The sequence below is a fragment of the Xenopus tropicalis genome, chromosome 7 (genome assembly GCF_000004195.4).
Source record: "Xenopus tropicalis strain Nigerian chromosome 7, UCB_Xtro_10.0, whole genome shotgun sequence".
In the NCBI taxonomy this organism is placed as follows: domain Eukaryota; kingdom Metazoa; phylum Chordata; class Amphibia; order Anura; family Pipidae; genus Xenopus; species Xenopus tropicalis.
This window is the reverse complement of record NC_030683.2, coordinates 63,275,564-63,301,595: the sequence shown is the minus strand read 5'-3', so window position 1 is coordinate 63,301,595 and position 26,032 is coordinate 63,275,564. Positions and strand designations below refer to the sequence as shown.

At 39.0% G+C, this 26,032-nt stretch overlaps 2 protein-coding genes across 5 annotated transcripts in view; one reads left to right on the top strand and one right to left on the bottom strand.

Annotated features, from left to right (window-relative positions):
• rassf4 (Ras association domain family member 4) overlaps nucleotides 1-26,032 on the bottom strand; it is an 88,773-nt gene that overhangs the window by 58,232 nt on the left and 4,509 nt on the right. For 2 of the 4 annotated variants that reach the window (XM_031904745.1, NM_001100272.1), the window contains 1 exon segment: nucleotides 21,090-21,190. The gene's annotated coding sequence lies outside the window, so the exon portion shown is untranslated. 4 annotated transcript variants of the gene reach the window in all.
• LOC100491460 (growth-regulated alpha protein) lies at nucleotides 5,755-16,659 on the top strand. The gene is made up of 4 exons (XM_002939554.5): nucleotides 5,755-5,860; nucleotides 6,846-6,972; nucleotides 11,141-11,221; nucleotides 15,642-16,659. The coding sequence occupies exons 1-4, from the start codon at nucleotides 5,794-5,796 to the stop codon at nucleotides 15,736-15,738; spliced, it is 372 nt and encodes a 123-aa protein (XP_002939600.1). The 5' UTR covers nucleotides 5,755-5,793; the 3' UTR covers nucleotides 15,739-16,659.

Here is a 26,032-nt window from a genome sequence, read left to right as displayed (position 1 = left end):
GGATGGGGGGTTGCCAAATGTTAGGCTACCCCCAGTAAAAGTAATTACTTACCTGAAGCTATTCCAGGATCAACTGTGCATGTGCCAACAAATCCGTCCTTCAGCAAAGTGAAAGAAGAGGATCAAAAAATGTAGGGGCCTATGAACTCTTCTCTCTATGATAACTGTCAGGTTTACATACAGAAATGCTTTTTCATGTAATAGACAGGAAGGGGGGCCAATGCAAGGCATTGGATAGGGGCTTTTGTCTGTGGGGGGGTTTATTTTTCCTTTAATATGTAGATACTCTATGCGCATCCATGACAGTAGGAATTTTTTTTAGTTTTAAAAAGGTTTTGACAATAAGGCAAAAAAAAAGTGGAACTTATTCTATGTACTTATGACATTCAATAGATAGGTACTTCTCCTAACTATAAAGTTTCTCCAGTTGGCTTCATGATGCCCCGTGATTGCCTACCTGTTCTGGAAATGAGTGGCCAATCTGTCTTCAAAAATGGGAACCAAAAGAGCTAGTGAATCAGAGCCCTAATATCTGAGAAAGCTGAGTAAAGTGCAAACATTCACATTCATGAGGGACAAATGAAAATCCTAGCCTCTCCATAGCTATCAAGCCTTGCACTATTGTACCTATAATTAAATGTTAGTTAAATGTTTTATGTCTACATGTCCATAATAACCCCTTTCAGATGCGTATATAATAATCCACACCATCTGCCAAGACTTGCCTTGTCTTGTTTTGTAAGTAACAAAAGCACCCCAAAACCACCCAAAAGCCAAGAATCAGTCATGCCCTATTTATAACACCAACTTTTGACACACCTTTTAGTTATAATAAGAACCGCATAAGCCAGCCATGTCAGTAACATCTCACTAAAGAAATGGATTTAGAGTATAACAATAACCACAGGCATGCCACAAGTTATGTAGACAGATAAAATGACATACTCTACAAAGCTTATCTGTGACCTGCTATATAACCTATGCCTTTTCTCCTTATTTCCCAGCTTGAATGGCTGCCCCCGGATATTTGTATTAACTATAGTAGTCTTTCTAAGGCAAACACACCAGTGTTACCAGTGCAGGGCAACAGTACATTATATTTTAGATACTTTGATACATTTTCATTTTTTGGTGTTACTGCTCCTTTAAAGGTTATTAGTAAGGCTCCTTAATCACTTAGGATTCCTTCTTCTTCTCTCACCCACTTGGCCCCCTCCCTAAGTAATTGACTTTGGCTCCTGGTTAACTGAGCATGTTCAGTTCTTCTCAGGTCAGGTTACGAAACATGCCCTCCAGTTTAGCAGCCAATAGAGATGGCACTGCTGGTTTCCATAGAAGCTCTGTTCTAGCTGTGCACTCTGATGGACAAACATGGTTTTTCTCCTAACCCCCTCTTCTGAGCTTTGCTAATCTGTTACAGTGCTCATTCTAAGCAGGACATTTTATTCAAATAAGTTCTGCCTGTGTAAGCCTGCATTCTTCATTGCATCACACAAGTACTATTTGCAGATGTAAATGTCACTAAAGAAAATGGCCAGTGGGTGAAAGCTGCTATTTGTTTTATGAAAATGTGATAGTGTGAACGGTTACAAGCAATACAAATGGTGTGGTTTGAGTGGGGGAGATGTTCCTAACTTACATACACGGTAGGTCCTTTAATGCAATTAATAACGTTGTGATGTGTGTCTTTAACACAGCCACACCTTCCTTCTCCCACCACATCCAGATTATGAATTGCATCTGCAAGTCACTGAATGGCACAGCCTCCATGAGCCCCTTCAGTGGTGAATTGTACATGTGCATCATTAAATATGTCCAGTACAGATGCCCATGCATAAAATTATGCATGCATAAAATACGCTGCATGCGCGACTGGTCAGAAATTGGCAAACTCTGAAAACTCTATGGACCCCTTCTGTAAGGTTTCTTTTGTAAAACCTCAATAATACCGTATATACTCAAGTATAAGCTGATCCGAATATAAGCCAAGGCATACCCCCCAACTGTCCCGCTTTAAGCGGGACAGTCCCGCTTTCTATAGCGCATCCCGCTGTCCCAGATAGTTCCCTGAATGTCCCGCATTTTCGTAATAGATTACGGAAATGTGGGACATTCATAGAAGGATCCCCGACAGCGGGATGAGAAGGTTTAAGATAAGCGCTCCGACTCCTTGCGCTGCTACTCTCCTGTGGCTCCTTCTCCGGCGGTCCCTGGCCCTTTTATAAGGTTGCGCCCGTGCGTAATGACGTCACACATACACACGGGGCGCAACCTTATAAAAGGGCCTGGGACCGCCGGAGAAGGAGCCACATAAGGAGAGAAGCAGCACAAGGAGTCAGAGCGCGTATGGGGGGCTCTGTGTATGGGGGGCACTGTGTATGGGGGGCACTGTGTTTGGGGGGCTCTGTGTATGGGGGGCACTGTGTATGGGGGCTCTGTGTATTGGGGGCACTGTGTATGGGGGGCTCTGTGTATGGGGGGCTCTGTGTATTGGGGGCTCTGTGTTTGGGGTGCACTGTGTATGGGGGGCACTGTGTATGGGGGGCACTGTGTATGGGGGCACTGTGTATGGGGGGCTCTGTGTATGGGGGGGCTCTGTGTTTGAGGGGCACTGTGTTTGGGGGGAACTGTGTTTGGGGGGAACTGTGTTTGGGGGGCTCTGTGTATGGGGGCACTGTGTATGGGGGGTACTGTCTATGGGGGGTACTGTCTCCCCTATGTGGGGGGGCAAAACTGGTAGATAGTTATAACTCACTTATATTTATTATAACATTTGTCCTCCCTGTGTGTAATTCTGTATATTGTAAGATTCTACAGCGCTGCGTACCCTTGTGGCGCTTTATAAATAAAGTTATACATACATACATACATAACTGACTGCCTTCTCTCTATATTTGTATTTTATATGTAGGAGTTGCTATTTTGTTTTCCTTAGGTAGTACAGTATGAGGGTATAGCACATTTGCATCTGATCCCACCATTTCAACTATATAAAAGGAGTATTTTTAGAAAAAAATGGGGTGTGTTAATTGGGGCGTGGTCAAAAAATTGCCAAGTCTTTTTGTCCCTCTTTTTGTTTTTCAAATGTTGGGAGGTATGGCTAAGGTACCTAATTTTACCTAATAAAAATGGAAAAACTTATTAAATCGAGTATAAGCCTAGGGTGGGAAATGCAGCTGCTACCGCTAAGTTTCAATAATCAAAGTAAATACCAATAAATATATCTAATAAATATATACTAATAAATACTAATAAAATGACATGAATTGAGGCTCAGTAACTTTAAGCCTATCTAGTAATAATAATTCATCTGTCTAACTGTCACACACACAAAAACTCACTGATAAATCATTTTCGTGCTTACACCCCAATCACATAATATGCAGTGGCACAGCAACATAGCAATTCAGGTTGAAAAAAAGATGCATCCCTCAAGGTCAAACTTTTAACTAAATTAAACTTGTTTGACTGCCAGTTAATTCAAAGGATACAATGAGATGCAGTGGGAACAAATATCAGGGTAAATTAATTGCTTATTTCATGTATAATAACTCCTGGAAAGATGGGGTAATTGCAGCGCCAATTCCAAGTAAAAGACCTTTACAGCATATATCAGAATGACCTATTTTTCCTGTACCCTTTGCTCTGCTTTGCCCCTTTTTCAGCTATCTTGTTTTTCAGTTTGTAATGCAGTGGTGTAACTTTAGGGGGGGCAGAACCCCTGGGGAGTTAAAACACCAGTGGTTACCATCAGGGGGTATGGATTTCATATTTGGTTACTTAAATATATAACATAACAGTTTGGGGCAAGAGAAGGGTTAATAATGCTATTACTGTGAAACTGCAAAGCCACTAAACAAGAGCTGTAGATGAATCTAGATAAAAGTAATGAGTAGGTAGAGTTTTGGGGTTGGGGGTATTACCCCTTGGGTGAGCAGCAGCAGCAGTCTGTCTATTAAACTTACAGAAATAACATTCAATACTCCAGAACTCTCTAACATTAATTTTCCACGCTGCTGGTTCAGCCCCCGAAGTTAGATTGGCTGGAGGGAGGGTCAAAGTTTACTCTCCAGCCAATCGGACTTCAGTTATACCGGGACTTAAAATTAACAGAGGAAAGCAGCAGCACGGATGTTTTCAGGCATGATGGAAGATACACTTTCCTATACCCAGACAGGCTTTGCAGCACAATAAAGCTAGTGAAGTTAATGCTGGTGAAGCTGGTGCGAGCAGGAATGGGGCTGGAAGGGGCTAGTACAGGTCAGGCTTTTAAAAAAAAAAAAAAAACAGCGTGCATTTCTTCCTACTCGAGTATAAGCCCAGGGTTAATTTTCCAACACATTTTTGGTGCTAAAAATCTCGGCTTATACTAGAGTATATACGGTAATATATATAAGAATGTCCACACAAAAACAGTTTTTTTTGCACAATGGAAGAACCTTGAATTCTAAGTAACTTTTCAATATACATTAAGATTGGTGGTTATTAATTATTTGTATATGTAATTGCTATAGGAATAGATTGTCTGGTAGTTTATATTATCTGCACATGGAGGAGAACTGATTTCTGCTATATCAAACATAACTAAAGAAGAGAAAGTGGTAACAAATACTGCTTTCTATAGCAATTGCATTTACATTTACAAATACATTCAAAACCACAGAAAATGTTTATTTCATGTATTTTTAGAATAACATTTTACAAAACCACTGTGTTATTGATGACATGCTCTTTTATAAAAGGTTTACTTTTATAGGGAGCTATAGGGTTAACAATCCTAAAGCTTTAAATCCATACACTTCCTTATTTCCAATGCTCATGTATCTATTTTTCCTATTTACATATTCTTCATTATTGGCCATAAGTCTTACGACCACTTGCTTTGGCCTGCATCTGTTAAACCAGGTGGATGTACCACTAAGCCTGGGATTAACAAGGCCCCAGTTAAGCATCTTGCCCCAAAGGGACTATTACCTTTGGAGAAGTCGGGGAGCAGGGACCCCGTGAATGAGAATTAGTAAGTGCAAGATATCTTTTTTTATAGCACTTTCTGGCTCTGCTGCATTATTGTGGGGACCGCAGTAGAGACAATGGTATCAAGCATAGTCTTCTCTGTGATCCAAGTCTGCTGCCTGGGATCAGGCCCATTAAGATGGAAACCCTAAGGATAAAAAACTGCTTACCAACTACTCTACACAGTGGTGCATCTCTGCATTTAACCTGCCAATCTATTTCTCTACGTCTGAATTGTGAGTATTACTGCATAACCCTGTGGATCATTTGTCTTGGACAATAAACAGTTCTGTTTGAGCTTGCTGTAAGATCCTTCCGCCGTCCTTTATTTCTTTTATTTTGCACAGCATAAGTAAGTTGTAGTTGCACTCCCTCCTCCTTGATCATTTTGCTTAGCCAAGGCCCATCCTACTTGTTGGATTGCAGTGTACGCTATACTCTAAAGCCTATCTAGCTGGTCTTTGTTTTACAGCCAAAAAGGTGTTACTCTTTCTTTTAAATGCAATGCTTATATATTCTATAAAAATATGAGATCACTTACGTTTTATCTTTCATGATTTAAATTTTTATATTATTCAATGTATTACAATTGTTTTACAAAAACTAGCATAGAGGCAGTGCTAAAATACACCTACCCATATACAAATCCAGGAATTTATTTGCTGCCTGTAATGACTTGTTCTGCCCCACCTTCTTGTAGGAGGGCAGGAAGTAATTTCACAATAAAAACAAGCATGTTAGTACACTTTACATTTCTGCAGAGCACATTGAAAATTCAGTATGAAACTTTCCGCTTGTCTAGTGCTTTCCTCCCTCCTGTGTGTAATCTCTGTTCTTCAACAAGCAGGTAAGCTACACAATGAATGCTAGTCTCTAAACTCTACTGCCTCTCTGATAAAATCATCTCTTACTAACTGCGCTATAGGAAAAAGGCATCATCATTAAAAAGTTTTTCAGCAAATGCATTATTGATACTGAAGCACTGATAAATATAATTTAATCCCGAAAATGTCAAAATTGTTTTTATGATTTAGCTGTGTAAACCTGTGTTCTGACTTTTAAGGCACGCTAGCAGAAGTGACTGCCAAGAAAAACTGTTTGATTAAGTTTTACATGTTTACGGAACACAGATACTGCCACACAGGTGTGGTTTATTAAGCAATATCCTAACATGATTAGGGTTATATATAAAAAATAAACAGGTTTAGCTGCTAAAGTGGAAATTCTGTTACTTTGAAATAGGGCTGAGTGACACATTGGGTAGGTCTGCCAATCAAAAAGAACAAAAGCATGTATTTCTCCCATGACCACCATCCACTGATTTCACAAAAAAACAAAAGAACTAGAACTGTATGAACTTTTTGCGACTGAAAATGCAGTGATAATAGCCACCAAAAGTTCATACAAAAGCATTTTCTCCTAATAGAAGCAAACTATTCCATTATGAAAATGAGTTGGTGGATAAATGTTTATGCTAAAGAAAGCAATATGTCAGTCACCCATATCTTAATGCAAATATGAAATGGTGCGATTTCTACATACATAGTAACATAGTAAGTTGGGTTGAAAAAAGACATACGTCCATCACGTTCAACCATAATGCCTGTATATAACCTGCCTAACTACTAGTTGATCCAGAGGAAGGCAAAAAACCCCATCTGAAGCCTCTCTAATTTGCCGCAGAGGGGAAAAAATTCCTTCCTGACTCCAAGATGGCAATCGGACCAGTCCCTGGATCAACTTATACTAAGAGCTATTCTATACAATAACAGTTCATTAAAGCTACTTATAATATAGATCTATTTCTCTGCACTTTTATTTTTTTTTTCCAGATACAGAACTGTACTTTGCAGTCCCCAGGTGCCAGTGCCATCAAACCATCAACGAAATTCACCAGAAACACATTAAGTCTTTTAAAATTAACATACCATATGAATACTGCAAATTTACAGAAATCATGTAAGTTAAAAAGCAACAGTATATTTTAGTGTGCCTCTGACATGAAAGTTATGAGATGAACCATACCAGTTTCTTTTAAATCATACCATTAATGACTTGGAAGAAGGACAATTAAATCTATCTAGCATGTGTTATGCTTGCTGGGGAATCTTGATAAACTGGCAATATGGGTGTTTAAGTGGCAGATAAGATTCAATACTGATAAATATAAGTAAATACACTTGACATTTACAAATTTGGAGTTTACTTATACTCATAATGAGACCAAATAAGGCATATCATTGGTGGAAATATAAGGCTGATGCCACATGCGGCGTAGGGCTGAAAATTCAGCCCTACGCCTGCTACTTGTGCCTGCACCCGAATGAATGAGATACGCTCGGGTGCAGGCACATGTAGCCGATATACGCACAAAAACGCGAGACTTTGCATTCGGGTGCAGGCACAAGTAGCAGGCGTAGGGCTGAATTTTCGGCAAGCGTTTTTCCGCTTGCCGAAAAAATCAGCCCTACGCCGTATGTGGCATCAGCCTAAGACCTTGTGGATAAGTAAAAGAAGCAGGAAGGGCCAGTTAGAACTGATAATTTGTTGAATTATCTCCCTGCCTGGGCTGACAGCATTATAGTGATCTGAATAGCAGTTATAGTGAAAGGCATTATATTGTAGTGGTTTGAAGCAACAGCAGGGGAGTCCAGTACATCTTTATACATTTGTTTCAATATTTACTAAAATAATTTAAGCAATAACATCACAGATGCCACAACAGGAAATTTTGTTTTATGGCTGTAGTGATAACACCCTCTGTCTGCACTAAAATAGTTAAAATCTTAAAGTTTAACCAGCATGATTTCTGTTCTGGTCTGTATGATTGTGAAGCTATACAGTGTACTAAAAATAATCTTCTTATATGTTACATAAAAGGAACAGTAACACCAAAAAATTAAAATGTATCAAAGTAATTAAACTATATTGTACTACCGCCCTGCACTGGTAAAGGTTGTGTCAGAAAGACTACTATAGTTTTTATAAATACCCTGCTGTGTAGCCATGGGACAGCCATTCAAAAAGAGAAAAGGCACAGGCAACATGACAGATAACAGGTAAACTCTGTAGAATACAATGGTGCTTTATCCGTTATCTGCTATGTAACTTGTGCCTTTTCTCCTTTTTTCACGCTTGAATGGCTACCCCCATGGCTACACAGCAGCTTATTCATATAAATTATTGTAGTGTTCCTGAAACAAACACACCATTTTTGCCAGTGCAGGACAACAGTGCATTATAATTTAATTACTTTAAAACACTTTGATGGTGTTTTTTTTAGTGGTGTTGGTGGTGTTACTGTTCCTTTAACAATGTGTTGCTGTATAAAGTATCAAGGCGTTGATGTATTTTTTCCAACCGACTTAATATCCATATTGTGAAGACTCACGCAAATTTGATTTGATGGGTTGGGAAGTAATTGTCCCTGATTATAGTATTTAAGCAATATTGAATTGCTCTGGTCTCTCACTGAAATTTGGAAACATTGGTGTAATTGTCTTAACTGATGTATGGATTAAGTGCGTGTTTATTCAGATCATGGATATTCCTTGGAGTGTGTCTGGAGTTAAATGCATTGCTATAATCTTCTTTACCTTTGCAGCCCCAATTGTGGTGTAGATTAACATATTTTCGTGCTTTTCACAAAAATCCTGGGATTGCTGTAAAACTTTGTGAATTGGGTAGAAAGGTTGTCTACCTTTGAACTTTTTTTTTGTAGAACTGTGTTTCAGATACAGATTTTTTATGTCATATTGTAACAGCTAAATGAGAATTTATTGTTTCACTTTTTTATGGCTTTAGTTTTATTGCAGGTGCCACCTGCCATTTATAAAATATATTCTAAAGAATTTCCCATCATACGGTTATCATTTAATATTGTGTGAAGTATAGTGTAATAGTCGTTTTCCTGTGAAATATTTATCACTTGCGTCATCCTTATCTTTAGGCTAGGGACAAAGTCTATCAGTATTGCTGAGAAGGCTGATTGCAGAGGGGAAACACTGCGTCTGAAGTATGGGACAGGAAGAAGGTGCACTGACATCAGCTGATGTCCTTTCTAGACTGTGATAGACTGTATCAGTGTTTTGGCCAGTAATGGAGCTTTATGGATCAGCTCAGTCACCCTCTGTATGCATTCCTCAGTGTGTGAAAATCTCACTTGTAACTGCAGCCATAAGAGGCAGGGCACTTTTTTTATATAGCACCTATCACTCCTATATTGATTCCTCCAACAGTGGAGCGGCCAAATAGAGCCCACTCCAGTTGGGGGAAACAGTAGTTTTTTTAAAAAGAAAAACTCCCTCCGCCAGCACTAAACTACCAGCACCAATAAGGAGCTCCCGGTGTGGGCGGAAATGGGCATAATAAGCGGAGCACCTGCTCACTTATTATGCGCAAGCACCTGACGTAGGATCGGTGAATGTAAATCACCCTACAACATCACACACATTGGGGGGAATTCACAAAAGTGGTGATATTGAGACAAAATAAAAGTTCACTTTTGTGAATTTGTCTTTTTAACAGACAGTTTTCAGATTTTGTAATTTTTCTGACTTTTTTTTATGAATTTTCCTTTAGCTCTTAGTAAATCTGTCGGTGCCATCAAACCCAGTCCCACAGCTACATGAGCCTTGGGATAAGGATTTTACCAGCAGGATTTTGCATTTCATTTGCCATTTGTCTTTTGGGGGCATTTCCTGAGGGGTAATTTTAGTTTGCCCAGGGAAACTATATATATCATTTTTTCAGGACAATCTGGGCTTTCAAATGCTTTCTATATTTCTGTGTAATTCAACTCCTGTAACAAGATTTAAGGGTCTAAATACCTTATTCTCTAGTCCCTATTCATTACTGGTCAGCAGCAATCCGGCCCACACACCAACAAGCCCAGTGAATAGAGCCCACTGGGTTTTTATCCAGTGCCTTGTTGGGCCAGTCCAACACAGTTTGGGTGCCAGTGTGTATGTGCTGTTTGCTGATCCCCAAGATGGCTGCTGGGAAAAGAGGGGGCACAGCTAAAGGTGGGGGGGGCAATGCTGTTAAGAAGCTGTGAAGTTCTGGACATGCTATGGGGGCACAGATGGGGCAAATGTCAGTGAAGTGATCAATGAGGAGGCACTGATGCTAAAACTAAAAATTTGCCTGGGAGGCTTTATTTTTCCTTTTAATAAAAATGTTTACAATATATTCACTCAAAATGTTATTATTGCCTCATTGATTAAGCTAAAACTAGCATAACAATGCAAATGTGATGTAAAAACTTTTTATATATAAGATATAAATTAAACTTTTTTTTCATCAGCGTTTTACTTGTTTATAAAATGTTAATGAGGCTTTTTGCCCCTATTGTTCTAGGGTTAGACAGAGACTTGTCCCCTAACAATGAGTCTGCTAATCTCCATTAATATGTTAACGATCCCCCAATGGGGCCCCTACATTAGGTGTGAAATGGAGACTGGGGGAAACAAAACAAAAGAGTTTAGAATTGATCTGACAGAGTTACACTGAGCTTTGCTCCATTTTGAAAATGTCAGGGAAAAATGTTGGGAAAAAATGTCGTTAAAACGTCGTATTAATGTCGTTTAAACAACAAATTCACAAAAGTGTCTGTAAACTGTCTTTCTTTCACCAAAAACGGAAAAGTGGCGATTGAGTCAGAATTTAGGCGGATTTCTGTTTGTGAATCTGGAGAAAGTGTTTTCCACCAGTTTTTCCACCACTTTTACTCCAAAAAAGGGCTATCTTAACTTTTGTGAATTCCCACCATTGAGTTGCGGCACTCGCATATTATGTGCATGCGTATGCAACAACATGGCTGCCCTCAATAATGTGGGTAGCCAAGCACTGGCAGGAGCAGTTAAAAAAAAAAAAAAAAAAAAAAAAAGATTGTTTCCCCCATCTGGAGTACGGCCTCTATTAGCCCACGTCTCTGATGGGGGAAACAATATAGGGGTGATAGGTACAACATTAAAATACCTGAGAAAATCTGTCTGAATGAATTTCTTTTTCAAGAGGGGCAAACCCTGTGATGCTCTAGTATCAAATTTTGTATAGTTTCCAAACTGTTTGTCTTTATTGCCACTAGTTTTTTAATCTGATTATTTAGCTGTCTGTTTCTTTTCAGATTAACCTTGAAAGATTCCAGAGATGTATGCTTGAATAGACAGGCAAAGATGGGAAGAAACCTGATTCGTTGCTGGAAAAGGTATGTTTTACCTAATAAGCATTAAATGAACTTTTAAAAGGGTTGTTCACCTTGGAATTAACTTTTAGTATCATGTAGAGGTTATTAGTCTGAGACAATTTGCAATTGGTCTTCAGTTTTTATTATTTGTAGTTTTTTCAATTATTTTACGTTTTGTTTAGCAACTCTTCAGTTTGGAATTTTAGCAACTATCTGGTTGTTAGGGTGCAAATTACCTTAGCAACCATAAAAAGATTATTTTTGAGCACTTAGTCAAAAAGACATTAGAGAGAGTGTTGCATGTTGCAACAGGGGAGATGAGTAGTGAGTTCAGCTGTACAAAATTGGCAATTTTTAGTAATGCAGTTACAAATACCTGTACTTTTTTATCATCATATGTAGAGGTAAACATCAGGGAGCAGGGAAACGACATAGGGGTAGGATGATGACATCAAGGGAAAGGACAAATACATTGTGGGAAGTTATTTGTGTATTTTGAAAGCCTCAGCAGCAGAGTTTTCTCTGGGTTTAAGAACTCTGAACTGAACAGCCTACATGAAAACCAGACAGTTGACAACCCAAGGAGCAGTGGCAAATTTAAAGAATATAGAAACATCTCAGTGGCACTGTTATGATTCTGGCACTCACAACAAAACTTTACACAATTTCATACTTAGTTTAATCAATTAAAAGGTTTTATGCAATAAGATTGACACTCATCAAATTAGTTTACTTCTAGGTTCCAAGCCAAGCTCTGTGAGTCAAATGATATTATAGAGAGGACCTCATTACTTTCACTGCAAGGTGTTGTTCTGCACCATGTTCATATAACAAATATCCAATCATGGGTAGAAATACAACAGAGTAACCTGGAGAATGAATAGGGTAGTGAAATGATTACAATTAAAACAGCAACACTGATATTTTGATAAAGCCGGTGTTTTGTAACATTTTTTCGGAGGGACAGGGGCAATAGAAAAGGAGGAGGGGTGTGTCTGTTCGTTAAGCAAGAATTAAAAGCAAATATTAAAGAGGAAGAGATGGGGGTAACAGAGGGAGCTGAATCCTTATGGGTTGAGCTTCTCACAGATAGTAAAGAATCTACCAAACTAATTGTAGGTGTATGCTATAGACCCCCAAATGTAAGTGAGGAGGCTCCTGTTGCAAATAGAAAAGGCTGCTAGTCTGGGGCAAGTAATAATAATGGGGGATTTTAATTATCCTGATATTGACTGGAGCCATAGTACTGCCAGGACAGTAAATGGGAACAAGTTTAACTTGCTGCATGACAACTTTATGTCACAGGTTGTTGAGGAGCCAACCAGGAACCATGCTATACTGGATCTAGTGATCTCTAATGACCCAGAACGTATAGCAAATGTGCAAGTGGTTGAACCCCTGGGAAATAGTGGTCATAATGTTATTTCATTTGATGTTTGGTGCAGGAAACCAATTTACACGGGGGCAACAAAGACAATGAATTTTAGGAAGGCAAATTTTAGCTCCTTAAGGGCAGCGCTTCAGGGCATTGATTGGGGCATTATGTTTTCTGATAAAAACACAGAGCAGAAATGGTTGTCATTTAAAATGATATTAAATCATTACTGTTCTAAATTTATTCCATTAATAAGAAAAAGTAGAAGTGTTAAGAATCACCCTATGTGGCTTAACACTGAGGTAAAGAAGTTAATAGGGAAAAAAAGGAAAGCTTTTAAGAAACATAAGTCAGAGGGGACAGTAGCTGCGTTTAATGAATATAAACACTATAACAAGTGTTGTAAAACAGCAATCCGAAAGGCAAAGATAGAAAATGAGGAGCGCATCGCGGCAGAGGCCAAGACTAACCCCCAAAAGTTTTTTAAGTATATTAATAGTAAAAAGATGCAGGTTGAGGGTGTGGCCCCATTAAGTTATAGTAGTTAACACACCACAGAAGTTAGAATACTGAAGAAAATACTTGCAGACAGCTTTTAAATTATCTCTAGCATTCTTCAGAAGCTCCAGCATGTAGATCCCGCTCCTATTCAGCTTCCACTCTGAGGTCTGTACAAGGAAATCTACAATGAGAGGCTAAGACTTATGTTTTCACTCAGAGTCCTGATAAAACCTTTCTAACAGTTAGGTTTAAAAGGATGACTAATATTGTAATGATATGTTTGAAAATATCCAAACTTAAAACAAGTGCAAGGAATTATGCTTACTTTCATTTTTTGTGTGATGTGTGTCCAAAATAAATAATGCACATTGTTTTATTTTGTACTTTATTTTTGTCTATTTCATCAAACTGGAAAGATTTGGGTGGGATTTTTCAAATCCCAGATTTAGTTTGAGATAAGGGATAAAAAGGAAAGCTTTTTAGAAATATAAGTCAGAGGGGACAGTAGCTGCGTTTAATGAATATACACACTATAACAAGTGTTGTAAAACAGCAATCCGGAAGGCAAAGATAAAAAAAGAGGAGTGCATTGCGGCAGAAGCCAAAACTAACCCCAAAAAGTTTTTTAAGTATATTAATAGTAAAAAGATGCAGGTTGAGGGTGTGGCCCCATTGAGTTATAGTAACAATATGGTTACAGCGGATACAGAAAAGGCAGATGTGCTTAACCAGTTCTTTTCTTCTGTGTATACAGTAGAGGAGCCAGAGTGCCAAGTCCCTCCCAATAGCTGCACTTTTGCCTCAGCTCCAACTACACAGTGGTTGACACAGCATATGGTGCTTAAAGGGTTACACAAGATAAATGTAAACAAGGCACCAGGGCCAGATGGGATACACCCTCGGGTACTGAGAGAGCTAGGGTCAGAATTACAGTGGCCCTTGTTTCTGATATTCTCAGACTCACTTTCATCAGGTATGGTACCTAGGGATTGGAAGAAGGCGAATGTCATTCCTATATTTAAAAAGGGAGTAAGATCTCAGCCTGGCAATTATAGGCCTGTAAGTTTGACATCCGTGGTGGGCAAGTTATTTGAAAGCTTGTTAAGGGATCACATACAAAATTATGTACTGGAGAATGCCATTATGAGCAGTAATCAGCATGGCTTTATGAAGGACAGGTCAGACCAATTTAATTGCTTTTTATGATGAGGTGAGTAAGAAGCTAGACAGTAGGGATGCAGTAGATATAATCTATTTGGATTTTGCCAAAGCATTTGATACCGTTCCCCACAAACGACTGCTTTCTATTGGTCTTAGTGAAGTCATTTGCACATGGATAGAAAACTGGCTACAGGATCGGGTACAGAGGGTGGTTGTTAATGGTACATTCTCTACTTGGAATAAGGTTCTCAGTGGGGTCCCTCAGGGTTCTGTACTGGGTCCACTTTTCTTTAATTTGTTCATAAATGACTTGGGGGAGGGTATTATAAGTAAGGCATGTGTTTGCAGATGACACAAAACTCTGCAGACCAGTCAATTCTATCCAGGATGTGGCATCCTTGCAGCAGGATCTTGACCAATTGGCAATCTGGGCGGCTAAGTGGCAGATGAGATTTAATGTGGATAAATGTAAGGTCATGCACCTGGGATGTAAAAATATGCAAGCCACTTATACCCTTAATGGGACTGCACTAGGCAAATCCATAATGGAGAAGGACCTTGGAGTCCTTGTAGATAATAAACTTGGCTCTAGCAAGCAATGCCAGGAAGCAGCTGCAAGGGCAAACAGGGTATTGAGCTGTATTAAAAGGGGCATAGATTCACGGGAGGAGGGGGTTATTCTTCCCCTTTACAGAGCGCTGGTAAGGCCCCATCTAGAATATGCTGTCCACTTCTTGTCTCCAGTGCTCAAACGCGACATGATTGAGTTAGAGAGGGTCCAGAGAAGGGCAACTAAGTTGGTAAAGGGTATGGAAAGTCTCAGTTATGAAGAAAGACTGGCCAAGTTGGGTCTGTTTACACTGGAGAAGAGGCGCTTAAGAGGTGACATGATAACTATGTATAAATATATAAGGGGATCATATAATAACCTTTCTAATGCTTTATTTACCAGTAGGTCCTTTCAACGGACACGAGGGCACCCACTTCGTTTAGAAGAAGGGAGGTTCCGTTTAAATATTCGGAAAGAATTTTTTACTGTGAGAGCTGTGAAGTTGTGGAATTCCCTCCCCGAATCAGTTGTACTGGCTGATACATTATATAACTTTAAGAAGGGGCTGGATGGATTCTTAGCAAGTGAGGGAATACAGGGTTATGGGAGATAGCTCTTAGTACAAGTTGATCCAGGGACTGGTCCGATTGCCATCTTGGAGTCAGGAAGGAATTTTTTCCCCTCTGCGGCAAATTAGAGAGGCTTCAGATGGGGTTTTTTGCCTTCCTCTGGATCAACTAGTTGTTAGGCAGGTTATATGTAGGCATTATGGTTGAACGTGATGGACGTATGTCTTTTTCAACCCAACTTACTATGTTACTATGTATTTAAATAACAGTGTGTGTCTCTTCTAGGCATTCAAGCATTGATAAGTGTAGGAAAAATGTTTTTAAACGGAAGAATTCAAAAGGCCAAAGAAAACCCAAAACAGATTCTGGTGGATCCACTTGACTGGCTGTCACTCCCATTAAAAACTAATGAAACCAAAGAGACTACCTAAAATATTACATATAAAGCACAATCACTTGTTTTCAAATGTATCTCTATGAGGGCCTCTGCACGTTTCTTACATCAATGTCTATTTCGCATAACAGAAAGAAAGAAAATACTATTTTGGTGTTTTAGGGCTCACTTCAAATGTTACAGATACCTTTTCATGGTTTTGGCATTTCTGTTTTGATTGAATGTACTGTACTTATTTCATTTTTAAAAATGTCATTTTACATGTTTCTGAAAGGCTGTGTGAAAGACTGGAGTGTGCTGTAACTATGCTGGTCTTGGTGTTACAGCGCCACCATGTGTACCAAAGCAAAAGGTACAACTAAAAATGTATATTTTTTAAAAGGTATTCTCAGCTTTAATATAATTATAGCTGAAAACTACTTCTGGGAGGGATGAATATTTTTATAGTATCCTTAAGGGATGATGAGTATAATACTGATAAGGGGAGAATTCAGAGATTTGTCACTTTTGATACACTGTCTAGCTCTGTTACAGGCCTTCGTGCCAAGTCCTAACTTTGTAAGATGATTTATAATGAAAAAATATTTACACTTGTAAAGCAAATGGTATGACGCGTCAATTTGTACAAAAACGCTTTTTGTTCCTTTTTCTTTTTTCTTTTATGTTTGTTTGGGTTGCTGAATGCAATAGGAAAGCAAGGTAGTTCCTCTTGGCAGATCCTGCAAGAGCAGCAGTAAGAACATTACATGATGCTATATAAACTAAGAATATGGTAAATGCCTCAACTGATCAGTACAGCATTTGTCTGCATGTTTAGGTTACAGATATACAGAAAAGAAACTTTTTATGCTAACAACATGTTATGTCGTTATTCTTTTAAATAGAAAAAAAATTATTTTTCCTTTTTAAGTTGTTGTTTTTATTATTTCAATGAGGAAATTATTTTCATGTACAATCAAGGCTGTCATCAGAAATCTTGGGGCCCTGTACAAGTTATTTGTCTTGGGCCTTCTCATTAACACAATAGCGTAGTTGCAAATTTTTGGCCACGCCCCTCATAAGCAGCTGCAATGTATGTTTATGGAAAATGTCTTGTTCGCCATAATATTGCTGTGGGGCCAAACAAGTAGTCATTCTGCTGAGGGAATGTTCATGTAGAGAGTGAGATGGATACGATAGCTCATAAAATTAAGTAAATAGATCCCAATATAAACAGCTGGCATTACTATATATTAAGTAGTTCATATACTTATTGTGCAAATAAGTCAGTTCACTGGGGGTCACTGGAGTTCGCTTAAGTTCTAACCCTATACAACTGCTTGCCCCTGTCAAGCTGTTTCCCTTTCTAGGGGACAACTGTCCCACCAGTCCCCCCCGATGGCATCCCTGAGTATAATTTAAACAAAAATAAAAGTAAATAAAAATAAAAATGTGAAACAATGAAAACCAAGAATTTAAGTGCTATTGACACCAGTATCTGTCTGCCCCTTTCTATTTTCTTCAGTGATTGTTTTGAATTTTGATGCAATGTAACAGAAGCCAGCTTATTAACAGACCTATAGAGCAGCATGCAAACTTGATGTCTGCTACACTGTCTAAAACAGTGATCTCCAACCAGTGGCCATTATTAAATTTCTAGCTAGGAGAAGTTTTAGAAGCATAGATTTATCCTAAGCAAAGCCTCCTGTAGCCCTGTAGTTCACGTGGGGCTACCAAATTTTGCATCCTCATGCAACACTTTTTACATTTGAGTGTGGCTCACAAGAGAAAAGGTTGTGGATCCCTGGTTTAAAGAGACAGGCCAGCAAGGGACTTAGAAATATTGGTTCCAATTGCAATCACATTTATAAATAACTTAAAAACCATTGAAAAGATTTATTGAATTAATATTGTGAAGTTTGCTTCGAATTACATTTTCAGGGCAAACTTTTATTTTTGGGTTAACATCTTTTTTTTAATTAGAAAAATTAAAATACTACACAACTTTCTCAACCATAAACAGTTAAGTACTGAATAGATGCTCCATACGTCAGTTATCTGTGCACTCTCTAATTATAGCAGAAAAAAAGTGAGAATGAGGAAGTGTGCTTTTCCTTCCTCATCAAAAAACAGAGCGTAAGACAAGTCTCTAGCTCTGTGTTTCCTCCTTCTAAAATTCCTTGGGTTATTTTTCATTACACATCCTCTGTTCATAGAATATCTTCAACCCTCTCATATACTAAGCTCCATTATGGGCCAAGCACCACCCTGCATGCAATCAACAACAACTCTTCTACTTCTGCCTTAACAAATGGAACTCCAAACAAGTTTGGCATAATAATAGTTATCAGTCCTTGCCCCAGTGGAGCTTGCAATATAAGATCTCTATTGACATAAACGTTATGCTTTTTGTTCTCGGTGAGAACATAGACACACCATGCAGATAATGCTCAGGTTGATATCAAAGTCAGAACCCAGGCACTGCAAGGCAGAATTACTTACCTAAGCCACTGTCCTGCCCTGCGGATTAAACAAACTCATGGTGTAATTCAGGGTCTCCAGGCAACCAGTAAAAGTAGAGGAGATCTTATAACAACAGCACAACAGCAGTGAAGTCAAAATTGTCAGAAGATTTTTACTTAAAAAACAAGTAAATTCAATGACACCGCATATGCATAGTAGTGTAAAAACTGGACAGGTACCCCGAGTTGGTGTGCTTTTCAGCACACAGAAGCACCGGCATGTGGTGTAAGGTTAGAAATGTGCACGGGGGGTCTAACACATTGGCACCCCCCATTGAATTTACCTTTCCTTGTCATTTAAATTTAAAGCTATTTGAAAACTTCCAGGACACGGAAACCCCCACCGCCATGCATAGGTCCCTCTGTGGAGAGGGCAAGGGCGCATTTTCACAAGAGGTGCACAATAGTGCACACGACCCTCTGAGTTTTTCTTATTCATACCCGGGGCTCAGACATGCAGGTATGCACAAATAAGCATTCATGTACACAAGGACATAGAATATGCACTTAAAATCACACATCTTCAAAAACATATAATAATGCTTTCCCAGATATACAGTGCATTGCAAAACTACTTAACATCCTGTTAGTGCTCTATTTGACCAAAAAGAGACCACAGTAAAAAATCTGTATTTTGCAAAGTACATTAAACTTTCAGTATTGTTCAATAATAACAAGAACTCAGCATAACACTAACTTGTATGGAGCCGTTAATATGTGAAAGCAGATCTGGAATTACACAGCTCTCATGTAGGTAAAGGTATTGTAGTCAGATAGGATCAGGATAGAAGTTTGTTTGGCACAAATCTAACAATTTCCATTTATTACAGTGAAGTATGGTGATATAGCATCAAGTGGTGGGGTGATTTTCATCAGCAAAGACTGGGCATTTTGTTAAAAATAGAAAAAAGTATGGATAATGTAAAACACAGGGACATAACTTGTTTCAGTCTGCTAAAAATGAAGTTTGGACAAATCTTTATATTTAAGCAGGACAAGTGACCCCAAGCAGAAGGCAAAGTAGTACTGGAAGAGCTCAAGAACAAAAACGTAAATGTCCTATAGTAGTTCAGTCACTACCATGACCTCACAGCAACTGAGAATCTGTGATACTGCTTATTAAAAAATTGAGATGTATAAGTGTAATCTAAACAAATCTGCCTAAATGAATGAACCTGGGATATTTTGTTCTACTGGGGCAAAAAAAATCTTTAATAATCATAATAACATCTGTAAATATATTTTTTGGGAGGCGTTTAAATGACAGGTGGAGCTTAAAGCTGATTAGCTCAGTGCTTGGAAATACAAGCATTATAACATTACAACTGATAAAGATATATGAGAGCTGACAAAAAACATAATACATAATGCACAGATACACAAACAAGAGCTCAGTGTCCTTTAGGAAATTCAGTAATAGATAAGGCCATCATGGGACAGAAGAGGGAACTGACCCTTTTAGTTAAAAAAATACCAGTCCCACAGCTGCAGCCCATTGTTATGGAAGAGGCATTGTATTCACTTCTCAAGCTGTGAATAGAGAAATGCAAAGCAACTCAGAGAAGTGAAGCCAGCATAAACATCTGCTCCCATTAGATCTTTTTAACTACTTCTGCTTCTCAAAGGAATTACACTTCTCAGTTAGCATTTTAAAGTCAACAGAATGATTTTTTTTTTTTAAACAAAGATAGTCTGTCTGTCTGTGAAAAATTATTGACTAGGTAAATCCAACTCACCATTCAAATAAGCATACTATTAAGGGCTCTGACAGACAAGGAGATTCGTTGCCCCCAAGTAGCGAAGAAGTGTTTCCTGTGAATCAGAAGCAAACTATCTTAGCTTTACTTAAAGCATTTTCCAGCATTAAAGGACTACTAAACCCTAAAAATGAATATGGCTAGAAATGCCATATTTTATATACTAAACTGACTGCACTAGCCCTAAGTTCCAGCATCTCTATGCAATGATATAGGTCTTTACAGTTGTCACATGAGCTCTTGATCTTGGATTCTGTTAGAACTGTCCGGGACAGTGCAGATGTTTAGTGGGCTCTAAGCAGCTGCTGAGAAGCTAAGCTTAGGGGTCCTTGCAAATTATTAAGCAGAAAATGATGGTTGTCGGTTTGGATGCTAACTGCATTGGTATCTAAACTGCCATGTTATGTGAATCTGAATAAATTACTAATCAACATTATATTGTGACATTTATATTCTATATATACAGTATACTGTGCTTTGGTCCCTAAGCTCAGTAACTGATAATAGCACAGAGCAGGTGCAGGGAATCAGCAGAAAAGAAGATGGGGGCAACTGGGGGCATCTTTGAAGGCACAGATCATCCCTGTTAAAGGGTTGTTGTTGCCATGGGCTGGTACAGAAGTCCAAAACATAATGTACAACATTTCTAGACTATTTCTTTAGTTAAGCTTTAGTTCTCCTTTAAGCCGGATCACTGCATGTAAGTAAGTGAGAGCATGGGTACCATATCAAATTGGTGATGGATCCAAATGATAGCAGATAAATAGAAAAAAGAAATAAGGGCTGGAGGGAAACCACTTCTTTCCAGGTGAGTACTTCACCCAAGTCCCCAGAGTCTTAGTGATAAGCAGAATGGAGTTTCACTGAGATCCTACCTTTATATTTCATTAAATCTCAGGTCACCTGCTCAGTGGCCACGGCCATAATTCTTTTTTTCTTTAAAACATAAATGTTAATATGTATAAAAATCTAAATATGTAAAGTCTAGGGTTGTGGGGGTCCCGGAACAGCCATTTTGGGCACAGTTACCTGTCCTGGTACAAATACTAAATAAAGTATATATAAAGTAAAATACACTCACCAGTTATCTGCTGGTATTCTATCCTGGTGATCCAGTAAAGTTAAGTACTGTAAAATTCTCTTCTTTTTGTATTCATCTGCAGACTCTGCTAGATCACAGTTCTGAGAAGAAGGAAGTATAAGGCTAAAAAAACAGTCATAAAATTAACCTCTAGTTTACTGAAAATTCTAGAACAAATTTGAACTCCTGCAGTTATAAAAGATGCATGTGCTGTTTACATGGCAGCAAAAGCTTACACATGGCATCTTCAAACAATGTGCAATGTGCATTATACAACTTGACAGGCTTAAATCAAAACAGAAAGCTTCATTTAACATACTAGTCAATATAGTTTTCTGCTATATATGCAAATATATAGCAGAAAACTATATATACAGCAAATCGCTGTACTGTGCATGCACAGAACTAAAAACAAGTAATAAAATGCTCCAAAAGGGAACACAAACATTTCATTGTTTTTGTTTTAATTTAAGTTTAGTATTCTACCAATAGGTAAAGCGTGCAGTGAAAAATTGAGGTGTCATTTATGACGTGGAAGGTAATTTTTTTGCAGATTCCACATTGCCTTTGATTCTAGTTAAATTGCCGCAGCTCTCTTTGATACTACAATGCCTGAGTTTGCACCGTTGCATTCATGAGGGGCTGGAGGAGGGAGGCACACAGGTGTTTGGCAGCACCGAATTTATAAGAGACTAGCTGGCAGGGGTACATTCAGATGTGCAAGTCAGAAAGTACAAATGGCCACAAAACACATTGCAATCCTGTAATTAAAGCCTGCTTACGAAAATCATTAAGTACAGGGCTGCCTTGCACTGACTGTACTACACTTTGCACATTATGCGAAGGACAGGCTGCACAAATCCCACAGCACCCTTGGGCTTTGCATATGAGACCCAATGTTTGGAGCAGTAAGCTGTTTTTTTTACCATGCCACTGGTAATTCATTCATGCCCAGTTAATTGAGCTGAATGACCTGAGATTTTAAGTGCCTGAAAAGTTTTCCCCTTGTTCGTACTAGTGCAGAATCCACTTTTTTTGGATTTGGCTGGACCCCGAATCCTTTGTAAAAGATTCGGACAAATAGTGAACTGAATCTGAATCCTAATTTGCATATGCCACTTTTGCAGCGCGTGGCTACACATTTTTAACTTTCGTGTTTATGTTACAAAGTGTTATGTAATTTTAAGGATTCGGATTTGGTTCAGCCAGGAGTGTGGTTCTGGCCGAATCTGAATCCTGCCGAATAAAGCCAAATCTTGGCCGAATCCCAAACCAAATCCTGGATTCAGTGCATCCCTAGTACTCAAACAGCAAGACCTGCCAACAACTGAGAATCCGGAGGCTTAACTACGAAGTCCCCCGCCTCTGTTTAGGGATGGTTTCTCCACTTTGACATGAATGGCCTCTTTTACACCTCTTTCAAACCAGCGGTCTTCTTTGTCCAAAATTTGGACGTTGCTATTTTCAAAGGAGTGTTTCAAAGTGGAGAAACCATCCCTAAACAGAGGCGGGGGACTTTGATACCATCTGTCTGCTACATACAATGCTGTTCTAACATCTGTACCCCGGCAGTTTCAGAACTCTTCACACACCATTCATGCAACTCTAACAAGTAACACCTGTTTTGAAGAGTTGCATGATACTTTGGTATCCACAGCATTCACACCTCTGTGAGTTTCAGATGTCACCTTTCTGAAGAGTTACAAAGTGCCATTGTGATTGGATTAGTGGAAGAGTATATATGCTGAGGACTTCCCATACCAGTCAGTTGAACTGAAGAAGCTGCTCGGATGAGTAGTGAAACGTCTTCAATGATTACTTAACAAGTCCAGTTGCTTTAAATTTATTTATACTAGATATACCATGACCTGGATGAATGAAAATCTTCATAGACATATTGCTAGTTGATAGTATTTATCTGTGTGCTATATCAGCTCACCTCTCCAGTGGGAGAAATATAAGGGGAAAGATAACAATTAACAAAAACTTTTGTGCAAATAAGTGCTATTGCACTGTGGAAAAGGACAAACTATGTAACTCCAAAAACAGACTTCCCCATTTGACCAATTAGATTTCAAAATTACAGAGTATAATAGAACTACTGAGCAGCACATTGAGGTGTCAGACAAAACATTCAACTAGTGGATGGCAGAGAAGCTGGGCTTTAATTTACCATGCAATGCCCCTTTTCATACAGGTATGGGACCTATTATCCAGAATGCTCTGGACCTGTGGTTTTCCAGATAAGGGATCTTTCCATAATTTGGATCTCCATAACTTAAGTCAGCTAAATATCATTTAAATTTGCCTATTTGTGTCTGTAAGTTACCCTCCCATATAGATTGTAAGCTCTACGGGGCAGGGACCTCCATCCTCTTGTGTCTTTGACTCTTAAAGGAGAAGGAAAGGCTAATAAAGAGTTAATCTCAAGCTGCAGGCATACCTTCAGTTGTCTCAATAGTGCCCTTAAGTCTCCCCATATTTCACCCGTTCAGATGATCAGAAGCCAAACTGGAAGAAAAAATGCTGAGCTGTGTAAAGAAAGTTCCCATCATGCCTCGCTCCTGCACAGCCACCCTGACCAAGTGAACATGCTCAGTTAAGTTAGACTATGTGGCACATTTACTTATCCACCAACGATCTGACCATTCGCTTGATCTGTCCAATCGTATTTTCTGTGACTTTTTCTACGCTTGCACGACTTTTCCGACGTTTGCGCGACTTATTTGTATTTTTAGCTCGAAAAAACCGGATCGGTTTTGCCGCTGTTTACAATCGTTCGGTACGAAAAATTTTTGTGCCAAATTTTTCCCATTCGGGATTTAAACTTGTGTTTTGATAAATCTGCCCCTATGAATTAGTTTCCTGCTGAAAGGAAAGAGCAGGAAAGAGCAGAAAGCAAAGAGCAGCGTTTCTCTGGCAGAGGAAAACAGACACAACTAATCTTTTGACAGGGAACTCAGTGCAGTGTTTCTGTGAGTGCTTATGGCTGTATTTACATAGACCTTTCTGATAAAGCTTACTTAGTTTTTACCTTTCCTTCTCCTTTAACTTATTGCAACTGTATCTTGTATTTATTTGTATTTATTGTTATACTTTGTATTTATCTATTATTATCTTAATAACCCCCGGTTTGTATTAATGTATTCTACTTTACAGCGCTGCATACATAAGTAGCACTTTATAAATAAAGATTTACATATATACATGCAATAGGAATATTTTCCCTCCAATAAGGGAATCTAATCTTTATTGACATAAGCTGTATGAGGATAGCAGATGTGTTTCTCACAATGTGAAAACCTTGTTACTGTATAGAAATATGATGTTTACAATAGCTATTATAAACCTTGACATTATCTTTATATTTTATACTTCCTCTTCAGTTGCAGTTATACTTAACTTGGAAAGAACCTTCTAGGGCAGTGCTGTCCAACTTCTGTGGTACCGAGGGCCGGAATTATTACGGCCTCCATGGTGGAGGGCCGATAATGGAAGCTAGTTTTGACCACTCCCCTTTTTAAAACCACACCCACTTGAAACCACACCCATGTTATTGCATGACCATAGAATATTAATGGTGGTAGTACAGCAAAAACCTGCCATACTCTGCCTACCCTACCCTGCCTGTGTGTGCCATACTCTGCCTGTCCTATGCTGCCTGTGTGTATGGCACATACAGTCAGGATAGGGCAAGCAGAGTATGGCACACACAGGCAGTCTACAGTGACGCAATGCTGGCACTGCTGCTACACTCTGCACAATAACTATATATTAAAAAAACTTTTTAATTGCAGTACCACCACAGTATATGTTCTTTTTATAGTGTGCAGGGTTTATTTGTGGGTTTCTACTGCTCCTACAGTCTGAGGTGTGAACAGGGGAACAATGTGGGTGATTACAGACTGAACCTGAGGTGTGAACACTGCAGGGGGTGAATAATGCAGGGATTAAAAGGTGTGAACAACACAGTGGATTACATTTTTAATCTATACAGGGGGTTTACAGCCTGAATCTGAAGTGTTAACCATGCAGGGGGGGCAGTACTAATACACAAAGGTAAGCCATCAAAGCAGCCAGACAGGTGGGGGGCCACACAACTGGCGGCCCGCGGGCTGCCAGTTGGACAGCACTGTTCTAGGGCAATGACACACAAAGTTACTTGTAGCCAGCTACTTGTACTACAAAATAGACAATACTGATAATTGTCTCTTCATGTGTTTTATTAGAGACAATTCTCTGTATTGTGTATGGCAGGGTATTTTCTGGTGTTTTAGAGCCACAAAAAGTAGCTAGCTACATGTAGCACATTGTTTCATAGCCTTAAATGCTATAGCATAAGGGTTGATTCATTATGTTGGGTTGAAACTTCATCTTATTCTTCCTTTTTTTTTCTTCCTAGCACCCCCCACTTCTAAACAATACTCCTCCTATGGTTTTAGGGGTACAACACCCAAACTCTCCACACTTCTTCGCCCAATTGTGGAGCAGGTTGCTTGTGATTTTCTAAGCGATCCCACTCCCCCGGTAGAAAAAGTGGGCGGAGTCACCAACAGCCAATCAGATTTTACCTATTGACTTTCAATGGGGAAATTCAACCTGCTGCCATTCTCCCAGGGTCCGCAAACTTTTCACAGTTGGTCACTAAGGGACTGCAGTTTTAAATTTGAAAAGTGGGTGGAGCCACCAACAACATCAGATTTCACCTATTAAATTTTATCGGTTTGATGCGATAACTGCGGTTCAGAGTTAGAAAAAGTGGGTGGAGCCACCGACAGCCAATCATATTTTAACTATTGATTTTCAATGGGGAAATTCAACCTGCTGCCATTTTCACAGTATTAACACAAGGGTCATTAGGGGACTGCATTTTTAGGTTTTAAAAAGTGGGTGGGGCCACAACAGTCAATCAGACTTCAGAATTTTTTTGGTTTAAATTTAAA